This window comes from Neopsephotus bourkii, unplaced genomic scaffold (assembly GCF_033783945.1).
Source record: "Neopsephotus bourkii isolate Nb327-2 ecotype Australia unplaced genomic scaffold, CSIRO-AGI_Nbou_v1 NB_1250, whole genome shotgun sequence".
NCBI lineage: Eukaryota > Metazoa > Chordata > Aves > Psittaciformes > Psittacidae > Neopsephotus > Neopsephotus bourkii.
Window position 1 is genome coordinate 4,623,263 of NW_026901735.1, and position 23,523 is coordinate 4,646,785.

Here is a 23,523-nt window from a genome sequence, read left to right on the forward strand (position 1 = left end):
TAATGAGTTGCATCAAAGCAAGAGATGTTCATTTTCCCTGTAGAAGTAACTCGCTGTCTCTGAATTCCGAAATGCCTACTTTCAATCACACAAAGGTCTCAGAGTTAAAAAGCTCTGAATGCCTGGCTTATTTCACTGCAATATTCCTAATACTCACTCACAGCTGCACTTTTAGCCATGGTAACGGGGCTCTGCGTTGAGGCAGGATAAAGGAATGTCGCACTGATTTATGCATGTCCTTAATTCAAGTGTTCTGTAACCCTGGGCTTGCAGCTTCGGTTTGTTTGTTGAATGCTTTATTTTGTTCTATTTTGGTGTTTCTTTGTGGCATGTCAATGATTTCTGCTTTGGGGCTGCTGTCACGTATGAGGCTTCTGTGGTTCCTGGAGGGCTGCTGGATGCAGTGGGCTTTGAGATGCAGCAGAGTGAGTCTGTGTTGCACTTAAGCTATGGATTAATAACCAGAGCAGGAATGAACCTGGGACTATTCCTGCTTAAGCAAATCCCTTGCAGCCTTCATGCCAGCATCCTGCTGCTTTGCAGCTACAAGAAACTTATTGCTGTCAAAAAAAACTATATAAAAAATGCTGTTTATAAACTGCTTTTGAATAACTTCCTCCCGACTCGCACATTGAGTCATCGCTCCCCTGCCCGTAGGAAGCAGCAGGGATGTCATCCTCAGTGAGGTGACATATGAGGGAAGCTGCTACGCAGGGTTCCTGGCTCGGCTCCCAAACAGCAATAGAGCTGCTGTTGTGATGCTGCGTCCAAATTACAAGGGAGCCAGGTCTGAATCACCCGGGTGTAGTGTGTGCGGATGTGTGCTGAGCCCGGCAGCCCTGTGAGGCTGTGCCCTGGATGAGGCTGGGGGTGGCTGGTGGGTGCTGTGCAGTCTGGGCTTGTGTTACTCATTGAAACAGTTGGAATTGTGGAGGTAGGGTGTTATATTTGCTTCTGGAGCTTTTTGGTGGGCTGTGATGTGTTCAGGAAGTCCTGAACTGTCCCTTGGAATGAGGATGATGATAACGTGAGAACAGCCCATGGACTGGCCAGCTTCTTCCCTGCTTTATGTGGCCATCTCGGTGGTGTTTCTCTGGACACTTCAACATTAAGGGTGCTGAGGCGCTGGCACAGGGTGCCCAGAGAAGCTGTGGCTGCCCCATCCCTGGCAGTGCTCCAGGCCAGGTTGGACACAGGGGCTTGGAGCAAGCTGCTCCAGTGGAAGGGGTCCCTGCCCGTGGCAGGGGTTGGAGCTGGAGGAGCTTTGAGGTCCCTTCCAACACAAACCAGGCTGGGATTCTGTGATTTAGGCTGCACTTATTCTGTACACTTGAATATCTGTTATTCTGTATGCTACTTCTATTTTAATTCCATAGTATAGGAACGCTTCCATGCTTACCACTTGCATTAGAGCATTTTTACATTATTAAATTAAATTTGCACTTTGATTCTTGGGTTTCAAGCCTGATTTTAAAAAGGGCTGGATAGTTCAGTGTTTCATTCCCATTTCATGACTTGCACTGTGTAACTTCAAATTCTAGTGAAAACAGACACCAAGAAAACTTTTAAACAGATTAAAAAGAGAGTTAACCTGCTCCGTCTGCTTCCCAAAACCCGTGCAGCTGCAGTTCTTTACACCATGTCCAATGGTACATTCCTGGTGGCACTTCAGAAAACAGGACAGTTGTGGTTTAACAGCAGTGAAATGGGTTGGACATCAGAATGTGTTGAATTGGCTGTTGTGGGGAAAGAAACCCCAAACCAGCTTCTGTCAAATGGGAATAGATGCATGAGAAGAGGGGAATTACTGACCTGGTTTCTGGACATTCTTACCCATAGAAGCCCCTTGGAGTGCACTAGGGAGATGAGGAACCAGAGCAGCTCCAGCTGTCCACATGGTTTGCTGGTTCTGTGATGCCTTAAAGTGGCATTAAAATGTGTACTTCCCAAATGATACTGGAAAAACAGGGCAGCAGCACTGTCAGAAGTCTCTGCATGGCAGAACGACACTGGAAATGTATTTGAGTTTTGAAAGCCTTTTCTTTCTCTCGGATCTGGAGGTGTTATGCTGAAAGTTTGGCTGGAGGTGGATGCATTTCCCTTCTGCTTTCATCCCTATTTGTGCTTCACGCTTGGACTGTTTCCTCACTGATGTAAAGCCTCTGCAGTTTACTCACTAGTTTTAATTGTCTGATCTGGGGTGTTGCACATTATCCTAATACAAGGAAAATGGGCACAAAGCTATGCCCTTGTCTGTGGTGATGGTCACAGGGCAGAGTTTGGGGAGCAGTTTGGAGCCAAGCTCTCAGTTCAGTTTCTTTCCCCCCCAGTATCTCAAAACCCTGTGTCTAGAAGGAAAAAGAGAGAAATCTCTGCTGTAACAGTTGTTAATTCACACCTGACTTACAGTACCTTCATGCACAGTGTGTCTCTACAGTGAGCAGCAATGGGTGAGCAAAGGGTTTTGGAGCACTATGGAGGTGACTGGTTTATCCCATGCTTTGGTGAGGCTGAGATGGCTCCCACAGCACATCCGCAGACAGCAGATGCTGGTGATGGCACTGAGCTGGGTTAGATGCCAAGTGATGCTGCTCTGCCATTACCAGGGGTTCTTAAACAAGCACGGTGTGATTCAGCAGTGAGAAAAGGCTTCTTGCCCAAGGAGTGCGGCTCTGTGGTGACCATGAGGTTTAGGATGAACTCATCTGTCTAGGTTTGTGATACGGGCACATACTTTGCATGTGGATTTGCTCAAGTGAGCAAAGCAGAAGGGTGTATTGCACAGGAAAAGATGCCAGTAACTTCCAGTATGATTTTGGTGTAGCTGAGGTATCTGAAACTGACCCAGCAGATTCTGGCTGCTTCAGCTAATCCTAATTTGATCCCACTACAAAGTCAGGAGTATGTCTGTAGATGTAATAAACTTAATTACTTAACTGCAGGATCAAGGAGCTGTGAAGAAGCATTTGATGCATTTGTTTTCAATTACCTTCAAGTAGTTGAGGGGGGAGCTGCCTGTTTTGGTGGGGAAACCACTAAGAAAATACCTAAAGATGCTAAAAATGTGGTTCTGTTCCATTTACAGCTCCCAGCCCCACTACAGCTGTTCCTTACATGTCAGTGAAGTGCATTGATGTAAGGAAGAACCACCACAAAACCAAGTGGCTGATGCCCTGGGGACCCAACCACTGTGAGAAGCTCAAGGACTTTGACGAGGCGGTGAGCAGGCAGATCGAAGCCAATGACATCGTGTTTGCAGTGCACATTCCCCTCCCCAGCAAGGAGATGAGCCCCTGGTTCCAGTTCATGCTCTTCATCATGCAGCTGGACATCGCATTCAAGATGGACAATGACCTAAGTAAGTCACTCTTTGTCATTAGGTGCTGAGTGTGGTCTGGTTTCCCGATGTATTCCTCTTGCAGTTGCCTTTATCTCGCATCGTATGCCAACTGCTATGGTGCCTCCATACAGCTGATGGTACAGGAGCACATCCTAAAGGTGAGAGTGAGTAATGAGGCATTTCATGGAGCAAGCTGCTCTAGTGGAAGGTGTCCCTGCCTGTGGCAGGGGGTTGGAAGTGGATGAGCTCTAAACTCCCTTCCAACACAAACCATTCCATGATTTCAATATGTATCTTTGCAAGGAGAGCTGTTCACACTGCACTAGTGAGTAGCTAAGCAGGTTCACTGTTAAAATACATAAACCATCAGCAAGTACTCTGGTTTAAACCCAGCAATTTGCTTTCACAGCATACACTTCTGGGTTTCATAGAGTTTTCAAGATGCTGAGTGCACAGCAGCAGCTTACAGCTCATAACACAGCCCAGCTCTTTCAGGTGCTGCTTTCCTCCTGCTCCTACATGTTCGCAGCCTGTGCCTTGTGCTGGCTCTGCTGTCCCTGTCCATGAACTGCATGGTGCAGCCTCCTCAGCAGAAGCTCAGGTTTGGCTGGATGAGCTCTCTAACCAGTTAGAAGGTTGGGTTGGTCATGGCCATGCAAGGTAGTGCCAGAGATGAAGCTCTGCTGGAGGAGGTGAGGTGTGGGAGCAGCAGCATCACCTTGCTGTGCTCTGGTTTGGATGTCTTGCCTTGTGTGGAGGTGGTGAAAAACAGGATCATGAGGCTTTTCATTTTTATGAAAGTTACTGCCTCAAAAATCCTATGTTTATATTTTATATATATATTTTATATTTATTCACACACACTTGAACTAGTTACTGGCATCTCAGTGCTGGAGACTTCAAGCTATGCAGTTCTGCTCTGTGCTTGCCAAGCACTTCGATGTGGTCAGCTTTGAAATTGCAAGCCAAAGTACTCGGTAAATGAGATTATTGATCTGTAAGTTTATGTGAGGGGTCCGTAAGAGGGAATGTTCATGTCTGAGTCTTAAAGCACAGGTTCTCCAGCAGGCACCAGCTGCAGAAGAGTTGGTGTTCATTTACTGAGTCTTTGTCATCATAATGGCTTTAACCTCTTTGGTTTGAGGTTGGTTGGTGTGAACTGAAGTGGTTGCCCCAGCCTTCCACTGATCCTTGTTAGACACACTTTCTTGCTAGGATTTGTTGGAAAGTTTGATTTGATGGATTTCCCCACCTTCTGGCCTTGAAACGACAGTGGTCCAAAGTAACTGGAAAGCTATAGGTAGAGGAATTGCGGATGAAGCAGTTTTACTGGGGTTCACCCTTAGTACCTGGAAGAGATACCCTCAAAAAAAAACCAAACCCCAAACTCAAAAGCAACCCTGCAAAATGATGCTGGGAGCAGCAAGGGCAAGACTGATCTGCCCCTTCCTGAAAGAAGGGATGTGTATGTGTGTTTTAAAGTGGTTTTGGGAAAAATCCTTCTGCCTAACAGCTATAACCTAACAATGAATGAACAGCTCACTTTCCAACTGACTGAACTGGGGCTTCTGTAGCTCTTTGGCCACAGCTTGTCTGTTGGTCTGGCTCTAGTGGTCATGTAACCATATGGTGGACCAGCTCTGGTCTAGAAGCTGCCTGCTCGGCTGGGATGTGGACTAGCAGACGTGCTCTGGTACAGGGGAGCTGGCAGCTCACAGCCAGGTCACTGTAGATGTGTTGAAGCTTTCATGACAGCTTTACATCTCCTTTATCCTTTACTGCCTTGCCTGCTCAGCATTGACCTGTTCCTTCCTGGCTCTTAAATCATACAATCATAGAATAGTCAGGGTTGGAAAGGACCTTAAGTTCATCCAGTTCCAACCCCCTGCCGTGGGCAGGGACACCTCACACTAACCCATGGCACCCAGGGGTCTGTCCAGCCTGGTCTTGAACACTGCCAGGGATGGAGCATTCACAACCTCCCTGGGCAACCCATTCCAGTGCCTCACCACCCTTACAGGAAAGAATTTCCTCCTTATATCCAATCTAAACTTCCCCTGTTTCAGTTTTAACCCATTACCCCTTGTCCTGTCACTACAGTCCCTAATGAAGAGTCCATCCCCAGCATCCCTATAGGCCCCCTTCAGATATTGGAAGGCTGCTCTGAGGTCTCCACGCAGCCTTCTCTTCTCCAGGATGAACTTTCTCAGCCTATCTCCATAAAGGAGCTGCTCCAGCCCCTGATCATCCTCATGGGCTCCTCTGGACTTGTTCCAACAGCTCCGTGTTCTTTTTATGTTGAGGACACCAGAATGTATCATCATTAAGATGAGTTAAATATGAGATTGTATAAAGCTTATATATGTGTTCTCTCTGCATTTTAGAGATAGAGAGATAAGAGTAGCTTTTTAAGGTTATTAAGGCTTCAGCTTCTTAAGACTTCAATAGGTGGTTGTGCTTAGAGAAACAATTCTTTGTTCTGAGGCTGTTTAAAGTCAAACCACTGAGCTGGAGCCAGTACCTGGCTGAGCACCTGGGAGCAGGTTGCTAAGATGCTAAACAAGCTCTTGAGAATTCAAGGCTAGGTTGGACACAGGGGCTTGGAGCAAGCTGCTCCAGTGGAAGGGGTCCCTGCCCGTGGCAGGGGCTGGAGCTGGATGAGCTTTAAGGTCCCTTCCAACCCAACCAGTCTGTGACTGATTCAAGGACACTCTAGTTTCTCCTCAATGCAGGGAGCCTTTCCAGGTCAGTATCTGTGTTCTGTGACTTCAAAGGTGGGAACTGGTTTTGAGCTTGAAAAGCAGAAGAGCTTGTCTTGGGGCACCTCTGCGTACTAAAGGCAAGTTTTGGGGTGAGCTCTGCCACTTTGCAGCTGTGAGCTTGCTTGCCACATCTTGAAGGTTTTCCCTCCTGGACTGAGGAAAGTACTTGCAAGTGCTGTTTTCCTACACTTTGTGCCAAGCTGAACCAAATGTAAATGAAGTGTAAAATCTAAGCAACTAGTGAGTGACGTGGTTGTTGATTGCTAGATTGTGCTCTGGGAGGTTATAAACTATTAAACTAAATCTTGTTAAGCCAAAATAATTGCATTTGTCTCTGTATCTCACTGCTAACTTTGCATCAGTGCAAGAGCTTCATCGATGGGGTAATTGGAATTAGCTCCTCAAGAGGCAGCACTGAAGATGTGAAACACCAACCATGTGAAATAACCTCATTTCTTCCTTTAAACTGACAATTCCAGCTTCTTCTCCCTTAAGCTTCAAGTGACCTCAAAGCCAGCAGTCATCCTGCTGGAGTCAGTGCCAGCAGGAGCTGGTGCCAAACCAGGGATGGCTCCTAGAAGGCGTTGCAGTGTTAAAGCCTCTGCCAGTCACCCTCGTAATGACTGTCTTGAAGCTGTTCAGTTCATCTAGGAAAGCAGTGCTGCCTGCTAACTGCAGATGCTCTTACCCGCCTGAAGCTGCTGCCTGCTCCCTGGGGACACATCCTGGTCTCCGCTGGCTCCCAGAACCCTGCAGCATGGTCCAAAGAGATGTTAAAGTCAATTTGAGGCTTGCAGGGGCCAGGCATCTTGCAACACCCTGTGGGATTGGCACTTGTAGGAGGAGAAACCAGCCTTTATCGTGTTCATCTTGGAAACTTGCTCTGGGTTCCTTAATGCAGATGTTCAGGAATGATTTTGAAATGCTGATGTTTTAAAAATGCAGATGTTAAGAAGCTGAGCTACTTCCCTTGTGTTTATGCAGACCCAGACTGGTTTGTGTTGGAAGGGACCTGAAAGCTCCTCCAGCTCCAACCCCTGCCATGGGCAGGAACCCCTTCCACTGGAGCAGCTTGCTCCAAGCCCCTGTGTCCAACCTGGCCTTGAGCACTGCCAGGGATGGGGCAGCCACAGTTCTGTTTAGCAACCTTAGCTGGAGCAGGTACCTGAGGGCTGTTGGCTCCCTGGCTACCAGAGGCTTTAGGAGCCCCTGGAGGTGGGCTCATCCTGCCTCAGTTTAACTTTGTGGAAAGGTAAACCTGAAGCTGGTGAATGTTTGACATCCAGGAACGCAACATCTCTGAGGATAAAGGGCTGAGCATCAGATAATGACACCTTTATGTATCAGATGGCATAAAGCATGGAGGGGCCTTTACAGACTTTCACTGTAAAAAAACCCCAATGTTATCATCTCTCTTTCAAACTAGCGAGCTTAAAATGTAGTGAGACGTCTCCTGGTTTCTTTGCAGGAAAGCCCTTGTGTACAGTGGGCTGGCTGGGCCCTGCCGGCTCCTCTTCAAGTTCAGCCCATTTTGGTCTCCTTGGAGGGTTTTGTAATTTTAGAGAGCTGGTGAAGCATGGGAATGCAATGCAAATACTTCTAGTGCTTCCTCTGTTCCCTTGCATATGTTCCTTTCCAGACAGCTGTATTAGTATGCAGATGGCACAGAGCCACCTTCTGAAACAACTTCTCTATTTTTAGCCCATTGTACAGTGAGTAAAGCCATCCTGTGTGAATGTCACACAGCAAAGTGAATCATGGAAAAGATCCTGGGCACCGAATGTCTGGCAGCAAAATGCCAATGTGAAAAAATACACTGGTGCTCAGAGCATGGCAGGTACTGGGGAGCCCCTCACTGCCGAGGCATGGCTCTGACCTGCTCCAGAGCATCTCTAGAGGTGAGACCCCCCCTGCAGCCCTGATCCAGCTCTGGGGCAGCAGCACAAGAGGGACGTGGAGCTGTTGGAGCGAGTGCAGAGGAGGCCATGGAGATGCTGCGAGGGCTGGAGCAGCTCTGCTCTGGAGCCAGGCTGAGAGAGCTGGGCTGGGGCAGCCTGGAGAAGAGAAGGCTCCTGAAGGGGAGACCTGAGAGCAGCTCCAGTGCCTAAAGGGGCTGCAGGAAAGCTGGAGAGGGGCTTGGGACAAGGGCCTGTAGGGACAGGCCAAGGGGAATGGCTTGAACCTGCCCGAGGGGAGACTGAGCTGAGCTCTTAGGCAGAAGCTCTTCCCTGTGAGGGTGCTGAGGCGCTGGCACAGGGTGCCCAGAGAAGCTGTGGCTGCCCCATCCCTGGCAGTGCTCAAGGCCAGGTTGGACACAGGGGCTTGGAGCAAGCTGCTCCAGTGGAAGGGGTCCCTGCTTGTGGCAGGGGTTGGAGCTGGAGGAGCTTTAAGGTCCTTCCCAACAGAAACCATTTGATGTTTCTATGGTTCCATGTGTAGCCTTGCAAATGGAGACTCAGCAAGAAAGCTCGAAGCTGGAACCCCAGCAGGAGTGTGTCTTCTCATCATTCATACCTGGAATATATAATCACCTAAACAAACTTGTCTGTGTTCTATAGGGTTTTTATTCTCATCCAGTGACACTGGTGAGGTTGTCACTCAGCACTTGAGCTGCTGGTACTGGAAGCGATTCTCCAGGCTCCGAATAATATAGATGTCATCCAGAAGATCTATGTAGGTAAAGTTAATCTGGAGTGTGCCATGAGGAGGTGCTCTGGCATCGTCCTTGAGAGATGAAGCTTCCTGGTATGGGGCTTTTCATCTCTTGGTACTGAATAGGGCAGAAAGTTCTACCTTGATCATCATGTGTGGAGGAACTGAATAACTGCTTTCCTCAAGCATGTTGGCCTCTGAGGAGCTTAGCACAGGTTTGCAGTGGTGGTTTCTCTTCATTACATGTATTTTACCTCTTCTGCTGTGGCTCAGCCTTGAATGGTTAAAATACTCTGATCTTTCAGTACTTCCAGAAGTAAAGACTGGCTTCACTGTGAGTCCCTGCCTCTTGCTCCACTCTTTTGGTAGTAAATAACACTGGTTTCAAACACCTTTCTTGTGTCTTGAAACCAAGTGTGGTGGAACATCACCTGCTGCTTTTCTCCCTGTGTATATATTTATGTATATATATACATATTTATATGTATTTTATGGTGGCAGTCTCAAAGGGTCTTTGTACATTCCTCTTTCTATGGGGGGACATTACCCAAACACAGACTGATGGAAATTCAGAGGGAGCTTCTATTCCACCAGCCTGTAAAGGCCCACACCAGCACATCTTCCGCCTTCTGCTTTTCATACTCGATGGCAACGGCAACTTTTGGATTGCAAAGAAGAAATAATGAAAGCTGTTTTTGTTGGATTCAATCCTAAGCATTCCACTTGGTTTTATGGCTTCTGAAATGAAATTTGTAGTTCTTTGTAGCTAGGCCAAGTTTAACTCTATGTTCCCATTTATCTGTTTTGCTAGTCTTCTAAATAGTGGATCTGAGATGGCAAATTCATGTTTCATGGCAACCTGATTAATGGCTGCTGTGGAGAGGAACCTGACACCAGTCTATTGACCATGTGTGGAAAGAAACTAAATGCTCAGAAAAACCTTGATGCACCCACATCAGGTACATAGTGGAACCACCTGCAAACACTGTATAAATAGCACGTCTGGACCCCAGGTACCACCCACACCCCTTCCCATCTTTTGGGGTGAGTATGCCACATTGTCCCAGCAAAAATGTAGCTGAAGAAGATGACAAGTATGTGGGACCCTCAGTGCTTGAAAGGCTGCTGCTTGCTCTTAAACGTGCCACAGCCTCCCTTCAGATTTATGAAGACCAGATTGCTTTCAGAGCTGAACTTCAAAGCTCATCAAGGCTTGATGTGTCTTTGCAGCCATTCCTGTGTGCTGCTGGGAGAGCAGCCAGCCCTGTTCCCATGCAGAGGGCTCCTGGTGCAGAGCTATGGGTGTTGATATTGTGTAAGCCTTTCACATCCTTATGGGATGGAGCATGCTGGTGTCTGGCTGTGCAGTGACACAGCCCTGCTGGAATGTGTGTGTGGCTCAGATTAGATCCACAGAGGTGTTTCTGACCTCCTGAGCTCAAAGTGTGCCACGAGCTTGCAAGGGTGAGCAGTTTGCAGTGAGAGCAGTGCTGGGTCAGTGGCACAAGTGGTTCCGTTGCCATTTGCCAATTCTTCTCTATGGATGATGGTTCCGTAGCCATCTTGCAATGCTTCTCCATAGCTTTCCCAACAGCTGTGGCTTTCAGAGTGTGCCGGTCTATGAAAGGAGGCTAGGTTGCAGCATGCACATGCTCGTTTCAGAACATGTTTCTCTTTCAGAGCCTTCCCTGGGATCTGTGCCTGGTCAATAGGAGGGTTTTACATCTGCTAGAGCTGGTACAGACTTGCCTTGGGTTTTTAAAGCATGTTTATGTGTTGTTCCTTGGCAGCCTTCAACTGTAATTCATGAACTTGCTCACTTATGGCACCTAAATCAGCCTGTTCCAGCCTCATTTCCTTCTTGCAGCAGCAGCCTCTTGGCAGCCTCCTAGCGAGAGCATATCTAAAAGCAGCTGTGCTCACTGTGACACGTCCAGGAGGGGATGAGCTGCCTGTGCCCATGCAAACTCGACGTGGTGAGCTTACACATAAGCTCAGTGTGTGTTTACTCATGTGCCCGTTGGTGCATCGCTAAAGGCAGGAACAAATCGGTGCTGGAGGGGAGGGTTTCAACAGTCTAATGGGGAATGGCTTGAGCTCAACACCACATACAGAAAACATCACCTCCAGTGTGTGTGGCTGTTCCCAAGGGGTTTTCCAGCAAGGCCAGCACAGCTAAAGCTGAGGGGGTTTTAAGTGTCTTCTTAAAGGAGGTTTGAGTATGGTGCTCTTACTCCGGGGCCCTAACTTATCTCTGAGAGCAGAGGATCCAAGTTCTGGGCAATTCTGCAGCAATTTATGCTTTTGGTGATGAGTTATGGCTCTGCCCAGCAGTGCCTTTCCCTGCTTCCTTCCTTCCCATCCACCCAAAGATCCCAGTGACCCTTCTTGTTTCCTTCATTTAACATCTCTTTGGTAGAATGCATCTTGTTGTTAAGGGGCGTGTTGTAGACCTTCAAGATGCTGGGCTTCAGTGTTTATGGGTGATGTGCTTGCAGCCAGAAGAAACACAAGGTTACATTAATAGATGGCTTTGTTCATTTAGGCATGACAACAGAACTGCTCCATCCCTGGAAGTGGTGCCCCATCCCTGGCAGTGCTCAAGGCCAGGTTGGACACAGGGGCTTGGAGCAAGCTGCTCCAGTGGAAGGGGTCCCTGTCCATGGCAGGGGTTGGAGCTGGAGGAGCTTTAAGCTCCCTTCAGCCCCAACCATTCTATAATAGTTGCATGCCTTCCCCTTCCTGCAGCTCATCTAACCAGCCAGAGTTACGTACTTCATCTTTTGTGGTTTTCTGTAAACACTATTTCAGTGTTGACTTAGAGCAAATCCTGTGATGTGATATAGCTGCTTCCTGAAGCAGAAGGACCTACTGCACACCTTGTGTTACCTGCAGAAGGTCTGTATAGAAGCCTGTCTTATTATCCCTCACCCAGCCCCTGCTGAAGAGGCTGTTGGATTGCTTTTGGCTTACTCTGGCTCTGCAGCTGTCTGGGCTCCAGTTCTACATGAATTATTATTTCTAATGCTATATGAATAAATAATGCTCTTCACCCACAACCATAACAGAAGCTGTAAGTCATGGTACATTAGGAGGATGTCAGACCTTTATGACCAGTAAAGATTCTTCCTTCTCTGCTGGAAAGGAGATAAACATTTTGAAAAGGGTGATTTCATCTGTATTGTTTGGAATGCAAAACCTTCCACTCCCCTCCATAGCTGTGGGTCTCTGTGAGGTCCCCTCTGTGTCTACAGGCTCTGGTACCCATCTGATCCTCTGTACCATTCCTCTCTAACAAACCTGATGTCTCCTTTCTCTTGCAGAAGAGAATGCAGAGATCACCCTGGATGTGTCGCTGGCGTATCGTGATGACATGTTTGATGACTGGAAGGAAATAGCCCATGCAATGGAGATCAGGAAGCTGAAATGCACCTTTGGCTCACCAAAAGTAAGGGGTTTTGATGATGCTGGAGGTGGGGGGTGTGGATTGTGTTGGGATTTGTCTTCCTTTCCTCCTTAGTGCTTCCTAGAAGCATGGAATTGTTCAATCATAACTTAAAAATGTGTCAGCTCAAAACCTGTGAAAACCTGATGAGCTCCATGTGCAATTGGTCCTGTTTGGTGATACAAGAGAAGGGGGTACAGTTGGGGGTAGGCTTACAACTGTAAGGAAGAAGAGGTGCGAGGTGTTGCAGAGGTGCTGTCTGGAACATAAATGCTTGGAGCTCTGTGTACCCCAAACCATCTTAGAGAGCTTGGACCTTTCCATCTTGCACTTGTGATGAACACAACCTTGTTACAGGAGTGGTGGGGATATAGCCCCCAGGGACACTGCAGCACTCCAAGAACCCAGAGGATTTCTTAGAACAACTTCTCAATGCCCCAGGCTCCAAGGCTTAGGGGCAGCAAGCACAGCCAGATGAGAACAGCATCTTGTTTAAATCCAGATGTTTCTTCCTCTGCTGCAGACTGTAATTCCAGTGCTTAAATTAATCTGGCGTCTCTTCCCCAGGCCATGGTTTTCAGCTCTGTGTCTTGTCCCATTTCACAGTCCCTTTCAGAGCCCACCTACATCTCCAGTGACACCTGTACCCTCCCATATAGCCACATCTATGCAGTGAATACATCTGAGGTACAGAGAGGAGCATTGCTAGTAAAACAGGACTTAAACTGCACATCAAGATATGTGTGAGGGAGCTGCATCTTTTGTCGGGCTTAAGTGATGCTTGCTGAGGGAGGAAGCTTGGATCCCAATGTAGTCTTTCATCTTGAGAGGCTCCTTTGGGGAGTATTCAAGAGCCTGAAAGCTGAACCCGCTGTTGATTCTGACCCAAACCAACAAAACCCTTGCAGAATGTCCCAAGGCACTGTCTGTCACAGGCTTTCCCCAGGAAGGTTTGAATCGGCCAACAGGCTCTCAGTGCTGGCAGTGGTCCCAGTGTTCGGGTTTTGCAGACCCTCCCCATGGAGGGAGCCCATCCAAGGCTGACCACAGCGTTCTGTGCCCTTTCTCTAGACGCTGGAGTCCGAGGGCCGTCACTATGACTGTGACTTCCTGCCCTTCATGGAGATCGGCAGCGTGGCTCACAAGTACTACCTGCTCAACATCCGCCTGCCCGTGAACGAGAGGAAGGGCATTAATGTGGGCATCGGGGAGATCAAGGACATCCGCCTCGTGGTAAGTGCCTGACCTGCTTCTGTCCGTGCTGTCTGCATGGGGGCTGCTCTGACCCACAGCGAGGTCCTGCTCTTCATGGGCAGCTCCTGCCTGCAGATGTGACCTCCCTCCTTCCCAAGGGATGCTCTCATTGACTGCTCTCTTCTGAGGAGCCCTCCCCAAGCCTGGAGCAGGGCCACCCTCCTGCACTGCCCTGGCATCACGTCCATGGCTCCGGGAGCTCCCCTGGGTCCTCTCCTCACCATCAGAGTCTGGCTTGAGTGATGAGTGCTGCATCTGAGTAAGCCCTGCATCTTATGGATTAGAGCTCAGGAGGAACAGGCCAGCAGGGTTCAGAGGTGACTTGGCCTCTCTTGGTGTTGGCTATAGCCATGCAGATGTTTGGGTTGGCTGTCAGCTATCCCTGCTCCTGCCCTCCCTTATGGCTGGTGCTTTTCTCAGCTGGAAAACCTCCCACCACCATCCCTCTCAGCAGGATCAGTGAGCTGTGGTGACTGCAGACAGAGGTGGGAGGGATGTGTGTCTGGAGACGCATTCATTTGGCTGATGCTCTTCCCACCAGCGGTGACTTGGCTTCATGAGTATCTTGTTACTTGTCTGAGAGCAATTCTGCCAGCTCTCCATGCTGGGTCAGTGTCCCTCTCCCGAGTGCTCTGCACCTCGACGTGGAAGCTGTGTCTTGGTATTAGTTTTCAGGACTTCTGAAGCCTGCTCAGACACCTTGGGTGCTAAATAGGAACCTGCTCCCTTTCCTGTGTTGGATAAACCATGTCCTTCAAAGAGCAGCTGCATCTTGACAGGCTGAGAAAGTTGGGACTGTTCAGTCTGGAGAAGAGAAGCTGCGTGGAGACCTCAGAGCAGCTTCCAGTATCTGAAGGGGGCTACAAGGATGCTGGGGAGGGACTCTTCATTAGGGACTGGACTGACAGGACAAGGGGTTTAACCTGCCCGAGGGGAGACTGAGCTGAGCTCTTAGGCAGAAGCTCTTCCCTGTGAGGGTGCTGAGGCGCTGGCACAGGGTGCCCAGAGAAGCTGTGGCTGCCCCATCCCTGGCAGTGCTCAAGGCCAGGTTGGACACAGGGGCTTGGAGCAAGCTGCTCCAGTGGAAGGGGTCCCTGCCCGTGGCAGGGGTTGGAGCTGGAGGAGCTTTAAGGTCCCTTCCAACACAAACCAGGCTGGGATTCTGTGATCTACATGTGCTTACATGTACTACTGCCTACATGTCTCTCCTGTCAGATGCCCTAAGGAGAAGCATGGAGTAGTGATGCTAAACTCTTTACAACCATTGCATTCCGCCCTGTTTTTTTCCTTAGGGCATCCACCAGAACGGAGGCTTTACGAAGGTGTGGTTTGCCATGAAGACCTTCCTCACACCCAGCATTTTAATCATCATGATCTGGTACTGGAGACGGATCACACTGATGACACGTGCTCCTGTCCTGCTGGAGAAGTGAGTAGGGGCTTGTGTTGGATACGGTGACCCTCGAGTGAGAGCAGTCTGACCAAGGTGGTTGCTGCTCCCACAGTCCATGTGTGGAGAGACAGGAATGGTCTCTTCCCTGTCCCCTCCCTCCACCCAGCCTCATTGGGAGCAGAAGACCTCGACAGCTTCTTTCCTTGCCCATTAAACCCACAGGGGATGAGGAGATGCATTTGTCCACAGCTGCTCACAGGGGCTCAGTCCCCCAGGGTTTGCTGGCAGGAGGTGGCACTGCCCCGCAGTGCTGGGTGTTCTTGTGTTGCTCCTCATCACAGCTTTGGCTGCTGGGGCTCTGTTCTCAAGCTGGGGAGCAAGCAAGCTGGAAAGAGATTCCCTTTCTGCCCCTCCAGGGTCATCTTTGCTCTAGGAATTTCCATGACGTTCATTAACATCCCTGTGGAGTGGTTTTCCATCGGATTTGACTGGACTTGGATGTTGCTCTTTGGAGACATTCGACAAGGCATTTTCTATGCCATGCTCCTGTCTTTCTGGATCATCTTCTGTGGGGAGCACATGATGGTGGGTACCACACAGAAGGGAAGGTGGCTTCCAGCCCCAATTGCAGCAATACCCTGCAACTCCCTTATGCTTGCTGAGTGTTGGAAACAACACTGTGGGGCTTGCAACAGGAGAGAGGACTTCAGCCTAACTTGCTTCTCCTTTTTCTCTTCCTCCTCTGCACTTCTTGACCCTTGATCAGGACCAGAATGAGCGGAATCGTCTCTCAGGGTACTGGAAGCAGGTTGGACCCATAGCTGTTGGCTCTTTCTGCCTCTTCATCTTTGATATGTGTGAGAGGTAGGTGCATGCTGAAAGCTGAGGCTTCTGGCCACCTCCTGCAGCAGGGACCAGCAGGTGAAGCTTGTTGGCTTCTGTGATAGCTCAATGGTTTCTCTTCTCTTTGCAGGGGAGTGCAGCTGAAGAACCCCTTCTACAGCATCTGGACCACGGAAGTTGGCACGGAGCTGGCTGTATCCTTCACCCCAGCTCAGGGCAGGCTTGGTCTGTGTTGGTGGGAGAGTGTGGAAACCCTCCTCCTTCCGGCATTCCAGGGCTGTGAGGGGGGGATAGAGATGCTGGTGTCATTTGGAAGAAGCAGCCCTGGCAGGTTTGGAGCTGGTACCCTAGGGACTGGTGCTGAGCTTGGGGAAGTCACTGCAGAACTGAACCTCTCCAAGATATCTGAGATTTGCAGGGAAGCATGGGGAATTTAGGTCCTGGGTCATCACAGTAACACCAGCACCCGGGATTCTTTAACCCCCAGCCTCGACAGCATCTGCTTTGCAGACCTCCATTTGCTGCTATTGCTCAGGCAGGCGTTGCTGAGGCATTTCCATGCATTGCTCTTCCAGATCCTACTGAAAGGGCTTGTTATGCTGCCATTAAGTTTGATCCCTGGGCTGAGATAAGCTGATGGGATCAGTTCCCCTTCCACAACACCCATCCCTCTAGCAGGAGCCTCGCTGGAGCTTGTTGGCTGGCAACAGCTTCCCAAATCTCCTTGGCAGTGTCACCCAGGCAGTGTTTGGTGTGTCTGGGGTCACAGAGCCTCTGCTCCCCACCAAGCTCATCAAGTAAAAGTGCAGTTCTGACCTTTGGGATGGTACTAAAAGAAGGGAATCACTTGAATAATGTTTCTGTTCTCCCTGTTCAGCTCATACTGTGTTCCCTTGACTCACACTGCCCAGATGGCCTTTATTATAGTTGCGGGAATCTGCCTGTGTCTCTATTTCCTCTTCCTGTGTTTTATGGTCTTCCAAGTGTTCAGGAACATCAGTGGGAAGCAGTCAAGCCTCCCAGCCATGAGCAAGGCTCGCCGCCTTCATTACGAGGTAACAGTCCTCCTCGCTGCACAGATTCTTTACTTTATAAATGCATTTTTGACCTGAAAGCCTATACTGAGACATTCCCTATCCATACAGTCGTGAACTGGGAGATCTGATCTTCACCAGCTTTCTTCTGCTCAAATCCCCTAAATGCCTTTTGGTCTGACTGGTGTGAAGTTTCTTCTTTATTTGGGTCTTTATTCCCAATGGAATACTGTAACCTGTTAGGAGGGTATATAAGCTCCCTCTCTTTTTCTGTCAGTACTTGCCACCACCCAGCATCCTGAACAGTGCTGGAGAACAGAAGTAAATTGCCCAAATTACCATTGAAATCACTATACGTTGTAAGCACACGAGGTCCTCACACCTCATTTCTCCTGTAATATTAAGGACTGTATTTAATGGAAAGTATTACTAAGACAACCCTGTTTTCTAGGATGTCAGTTAGTATTTTTGGGGTTGTCTTTTCCCAGCCAAGTTGCAGGAGGGAAACTGTCCTGCTAGGATCAAACTGTGACACATTCATCTTGGTTTTGTATGTTGTTTCTGTCCTAGCTGTCTTTAACTGCTGCGAAACACAAGGAGCACGCTGTAATGCTTAAGCTGAGAGTGCTTGTTGTTTCCATGGGTGATAAATATTGACACACCAATGTTGTTCTCTTAACTAATGGTCACTTCTGATATAAACAAGTCTGTTATCACCCATCAGGAATGCACATAAAAAATAAGTTGGAATTGAGAGAATTTCAAGCAGAAATTCAGCATCTTTCCCTTTAGCCCAGGACTTCAGCTCGTATTGTGGAGCTGCTGGGGCTGTGCTGTGTGTACAGACAGCGTGAATCTGATCTGGAAGAGCTAAATTAATAGTCATTTGCTGTTAGTGTGGCTCAGTAATTACACAGACACTGATATTTCTAGCAGAATTCCAGAAACAGGTTAAGAAAAACAGCTCACGTGCAAAGACAAAGCAAAAAGAGCTTGTGAGTACAAATGTAAAGCCAGTGGGAGCAAGAGCGATCTGCAGTCACATTCCCAAGCGAGTGATCTGGAGCCTTAGCTTATCCTGCAGTCCATGTGCTTCTCTAATAGCCAGTGTAGCTTTGACAGGTATTGGGAATTGCTGCAGTTCCCTCCCAGGCCGTTGTGGAGGTGAAACACTGCCTCGTCCTGCTGAGCCAGGCAGGCTCTCCACAGACATCTGTCCTACAGCAGCTGTGAGCTACCTCCTAGGGAAAACCCATGGCTTGGGCTGACCTGCCTCCTCATCCACGTGAGCTCCTGGTAAATCAGTCACAAAGGCAAATGTAATGGAAAGGCAGAGCTGTCCAAACACGCACGCCCGGGAGCATCCGGCAGGAATGCAGACGTGTGGGGAGCGGAGAATATGACCCCGGCGCAGAGGAGTGGGTGGAGGTTGTTTTGCTTTGGGGTTTTGTGGGTTGGACCCTTTTTTTTCTTTGCCTGTATTTTAATGCTTGTCTCTTGTATGTGCTAAAACCCAAACTGGGTGTTGTGGAGCCTGTTAATGTGACCAGTGACATTTCTCTCCACACAGGGGCTGATTTTTAGGTTCAAGTTCCTGATGCTCATTACCCTGGCGTGTGCAGCAATGACAGTCATCTTCTTCATCGTGAGCCAGGTGAGTGCTAAAACTGCTTCCTCTAAGTACATCAGCCTCCAGTTCCATAGCCACTAACAACTCACTTGCTGATCAGAGAAGATGTGCCTGTTACCAGAAGGTTTGATAACAGCTTGCTGTTTAAGAAGCTGTTTTCACTTACTTGAAGCACTGCCATAAAATTGCTCAGCCTGAAGCCTTCACAAAGGCCCCTGGCTCACGGGAAGGGTTGGGCTGTGCTGTTTGAAATATCAGCCAACAGGGTTTATGTCATTTCTGAGAACTCAGCAAGACATGAAATGTTCTGTTCACATTGAAAGGACCTGGTGGCTTTGTATGGCCACAGAGAAATATCAGAGTTCAGTCTTCCCCGGGGGGACTCTGCAGCCCTGCTGTTCTCAGCAGTATCAGGACCTGTTTATTCTGAGCCCGAGGCCATCTCCGCACAAATGAGTTTGTATCACTGCTAAAGTGAATCTGAAGGTTTATTCCAAGTGACTTTTCAGATTGCATCTGTTTCCAAAATGTCATTTTGGAGAGAGGCTTTTGACAGGGGCCTGTAGGGACAGGACAAGCACCTCGCCACCCTCCCAGGGAAGAGCTTCTGCCTAAGAGCTCATCCCAGTCTCCCCTCTGGCAGGTTAAAGCCATTCCCCTTGGCCTGTCACTAAGCCAACCTAGTTTAAACTCATTTAGCTTTTGTCTTTCCCCCTTATGTCTCTTTTTTACCAGAAAGCCAATATTTCATTGTGAACAGTCTGTACATCTTCAAGTAACATTAATAGTGATGACACTTCTTAAACCTTGACAAACCTCCGCATGTCTGAGGCTGGTGCTATCAGCCCAGGCCTCTCTGTGAGCCAGAAGCAGCAAGGCAGCATTCAGCACGTGAGCTCTTTGCATTATTCAGCCTGGTTTTCCTTCTATAAAAGCTCTATTTATGGAAGTGTAATGTTTTCAGGTGTAAGGAGGTTGTCCCCTAGGTACTACGCTTTAGGTGGCAAACCTTGGGGTGAAGGTGATGCTGTAGGAGATCACTTCTGTCTTTGTGCAGACTTTGGCCTTACTGAGCAGCCCATGTCTGCTTTCTCCCTGGCAGGTGACCGAAGGCCACTGGAAGTGGGGGGACATCACGATACAAGTGAACAGTGCCTTCTTCACCGGCATCTATGGGATGTGGAACCTCTACGTGTTCGCCCTCATGTTCCTGTACGCGCCATCGCACAAGAACTACGGTGAAGACCAGTCTAATGGTAAATGCCTTTAAGATCTGAAGGCTGTCATGGCAACAAAGTGATATAATGTGGGTGATACTTTTTGAGTATTTTACTTTTTGGCCGAAGTGCACATTCATCATTTTAAAATGCAATGCAAATGATAGTTTGGTTTTCCTAGCAGACATTTCAGTTAATCATAGAATCCCAACCTGGTTTGTGTTGGAAGGGAGCTTAAAGCTCCTCCAGCCCCAACCCCTGCCACGGGCAGGGACCCCTTCCACTGGAGCAGCTTGCTCCAAGCCCCTGTGTCCAACCTGGCCTTGAGCACTGCCAGGGATGGGGCAGCCACAGCTTCTCTGGGCACCCTGTGCCAGCGCCTCAGCACCCTCACAGGGAAGAGCTTCTGCCTAAGAGCTCAGCTCAGTCTCGCCTCGGGCAGGTTCAAGCCATTCCCCTTGGCCTGGGGGAATGGCTTCTTTCTAACAGGAAGGCATTTATAGAAACATTGCACAGTCCCTAACTCAAGGAAAAGCCTGGTGGGAATAAAATGGATCTTTTGCTTTCTAATTTCCAGGTATTTCATTGTGAGATGGGGCTAATGAAATCACTTTGTTTCTCAGGTGACCTGGGCATGAACAGCGGGGAAGAGCTCCAGCTCACCACCACCATCACCCACGTGGACGGGCCCACGGAGGTTTACAAGCTGGCTCGGAAGGAGGCTCAGGAGTAATGCTGAGGTGGCCTCATCGGGACCCAGACCGGGGTGGAGAGCAGAGGACAGCACAAGGCCTGTGGCAGGAGCCCTCTCCGACCTGCCTTGCTCCTCGAGCACCCCGTGCCTCGTGTGTTTCACAGACTGTGACACCGAGCAGAGCATTTGTAAACTCTTTTTAACCTGGTGTAGTCATTTCTGGGGGGAGGGATATGTCCATTGCGTTACACTCCAGCACGTAAAAACCGGACAGAAAAGCATTAAGGTTGCAAAGTCGCCTGTTCAGATGTAGGGAAGGGGCAGAGCTGATGTTGGGCAGTTGTTGTTTGGCTGTTGTGTGCCTGTCATAAAGGTGGTGCTGGGAGCTCAGGCAAGGAGCATGGATTTGGTACATAGAGCATCTTCTTGTGTGCAACTTCAACAAGGTGTTGGTTTGGGGGAGCTAACACTTCTTTGTAAGAACATTCAATTCCACCATCTGTAATTGTATTGAACTTTGAGGTCTTTTAGTACAGCCTAGCAGCAAACCCCTGTCACTTGAGTGAAGCAGAGCAGGGAAAAGGAGTAGCCTGTGTGTGGTATATAAGATCCTAGTAGAAGCAGCAGCATGCTTTCTCAGTAGGTTTTACAGCTGCTTGTTAAATATAGGGCAGTGTAAAATCTGGATGCTTGAGCTGAGTTGCAGGAGAAAGGAGGGTTCCTGTCCTTGGTTCCCAGAGGGACTGCTCCCACAGCCTGTTCTCAGCCCCTTTTGGTTTCCCTTGCTTTTGTCTTCCTCTTTTTGTTATGGCTTACTCATTCTTATGTGCTTACGTGCCATGGAGAGAAGAGAAGGGCCATGGAGGGGCAGTGTGTCCTCAGTTCCTGTGCCTCTGAGCCCCTCCTTGCACTGCTGGCATGGAACATGCTTGGCAGAGCTGGATTCTTCCAGGGATTATTGGACTGATGTGGATACTTGGTTTTTCAGAGCAGAATCAGGCAATGAGGTCGCTCACTCCTGTGCTGTGCCTAGGCAGGTCTGCCTGTGACACTGCACTAGGTCAGGGGAGTGGGGACTGAGCTGGGCTGGAGGCTTAAACTGGGCCACGCTGGGGACCAGCTAAGAGGAGTGTTAATGCTGTGTGAGGGAAGTAGTGTGGCCAGAAGGGTCTGTGCTGCTCTGGGCACACATTCCAGGGCCTGGAGGATCCAGAGGGCTTCATTAACTGGCCCTAGTAAACATCTGTGTTAAGTGCTAGTAATGTGTAACTCACCCTCCTGGTTTTGTCCCTAGAAGATAAGCATCTGCTGCTGCTGTCTGTTGGTGAAGGGTCAGAGATGAGGGAAAGAAGGGAGGCTTCCAAAGCCACAGTCATAGCAGGTGCCAGTCCTGGAAAAAGGGACATATTGCTCTTGGATTCTTAAAACTTCTGAAGTCGCACATCAATTGCCAGAATATGAAGGCTGCAAGATGGGAATATAATTGGGAAATACAAGAAATGAGATGATTTATGAAACCTTAATCCGTCTCTAGTGGATCTCAGTGTGTGCATCACAATGTCCAGTTAAAGCCCGTGCATGCTGGCTCTGCTGTCACATTGGGGTTTGTGAGTGAGGGCTCTGGGTGGGAGCTGAGGCTGTGCAGGGAGGGCTCTGCTTTGCACTGGGAGTTGCTGGTTCATCCCAGTTCCCACAGCTCATGCTCAGTGATGCTGGTCCCTGCCTGCCCTGCACACCCATCCCACTGTCTGCATGGGGCTGCTGTTGCTCCATTCAGCTCTGACCATCCCTACCACCATGTCATGCATGTTAGTAACCAAATACAGCACCAGCTTTCCCTGCCTTTTGCTTTCCCTTCCCATTTTTCTGGAGATGAGTCAATACTTCAGCTGGGGTGAGGTGTTCAGACAATTCACAGAGTCCTGGAATGGTCTGGGTAGGAAGGGACCTTAAAGCTTATCCAGTTTCAACCCCAATCAGTGCCTCAGCACCCTTACAGGGAAGAGCTTCTACCTAAGAGCTCATCTCAATCTCCCCTCTGTCAGGTTAAAGCTATTCTCCTTGTCCTGTCCCTACAGGTCCTTGTCCAAAGCCCCTCTCCAGGTTTCTTGTAGCCCTTTTAGGCACTGGAGCTGCTCTAAGGTCTCAGCAGCACCTCAGCCAGGATGTGGGGTCAGAGCTGAGGAACATTGAACCCATCACTCTGGGTGAGGTCCCTCATGTGCTGCTGTGTCTGAGCACGTGGAGTCACTGTAGCACAGAAAAAGTGCCAAGAACTACTTCAGGAAGTTAACTTTGGGTGATTTTGGGATACTTGAACTGGAACACTAATAAGTTTTTATAAGCTTGGGCTGTTTAAAGTGGGCTGACAGTGCCCCTATCCTGAAAGGAAATGTGGTTTAGCAGAAATAAAAGGAGGGGGCACACTGACTGCACAAGGAATACATGCTGCAACCACAGCTTCAACACGATAGCAAAATGTAACCTGTGAGCAATTTACACACAGAAAGTAAGCACTGGGAGGTCCAAGGGTTGAATCACAGAATGGTTTGGGTTGGAAAGGACTTTAGGATCTCGTTCCAACCCCCACCAGGGAACAAGCAGTGTTCCTACTTGCAGTAGTTGAGGTACAAAGTGAACTGAATCAACGCGCATCACCCTGTGCTCGACTTTGCAACTTTAACGTCCTTTTTTACGTTGGGTTCTTACGTGATTTTATGTTGTTCCCATAGATGTGTCCATGGTTTGTCTCACAGCTTAGGGTAGCACTGTGTTTTGTAAGGGCTCCTCACAAGGAGGGAGCTGCAGCTTTCAAGCCAAATCGTGTGTCAAACACTAACAATCTGTTTACGGGGGGTGTGTATGTGTGTGTGTGTTGGGGGGTTTTTTTACTTCCTAATTCCTCAGTCCTACATGTATGTCTCAGAAATAGTCCTGGCTCTTATTAAAAATATATTCCTTTTTTTTGGTTAGGTCGAGTTCAGTTTTTACAGAATGCTTCAAGCAGCCTGGAAAACGTGTAGTTTTGTTAATTTAAATAAAATATACACATTGTGCAGTCGTGGTGGGCCTGGCTCCCTGTCAGGGCTGCTCTGCTGTGACCTGGCTTGCTTTTGTTCAGGAAGCTGCAGGTCACACAGCTTGCTGCTGGGGAAAACAGTTGGGCTGCTTCGACAGTTTTTGTCCCAAAGCATATCACCCTCGGGCAGGTTCAAGCCATTCCCCTTGGCATGTCCCTACAGGCCCTTGTCCCAAGCCC

General features: G+C 48.9%; 1 protein-coding gene across 1 annotated transcript in view; it reads left to right on the top strand.

Annotated features, from left to right (window-relative positions):
* Nucleotides 1-23,320, top strand: part of WLS (Wnt ligand secretion mediator) — a 34,477-nt gene extending 11,157 nt beyond the window's left edge. Inside the window, exons 2-12 of the mRNA XM_061364869.1 lie at nucleotides 3,086-3,358; nucleotides 12,078-12,202; nucleotides 13,271-13,432; nucleotides 14,746-14,882; nucleotides 15,263-15,431; nucleotides 15,613-15,710; nucleotides 15,820-15,883; nucleotides 16,601-16,744; nucleotides 18,294-18,377; nucleotides 19,456-19,609; nucleotides 20,194-23,320. Of these exons, the coding sequence (XP_061220853.1) occupies nucleotides 3,086-3,358; nucleotides 12,078-12,202; nucleotides 13,271-13,432; nucleotides 14,746-14,882; nucleotides 15,263-15,431; nucleotides 15,613-15,710; nucleotides 15,820-15,883; nucleotides 16,601-16,744; nucleotides 18,294-18,377; nucleotides 19,456-19,609; nucleotides 20,194-20,303 (1,520 nt within the window). The 3' untranslated portion in view covers nucleotides 20,304-23,320. The remainder of the gene's footprint in view (nucleotides 1-3,085; nucleotides 3,359-12,077; nucleotides 12,203-13,270; nucleotides 13,433-14,745; nucleotides 14,883-15,262; nucleotides 15,432-15,612; nucleotides 15,711-15,819; nucleotides 15,884-16,600; nucleotides 16,745-18,293; nucleotides 18,378-19,455; nucleotides 19,610-20,193) is intronic.
* Nucleotides 23,321-23,523: the final 203 nt, after the last annotated feature.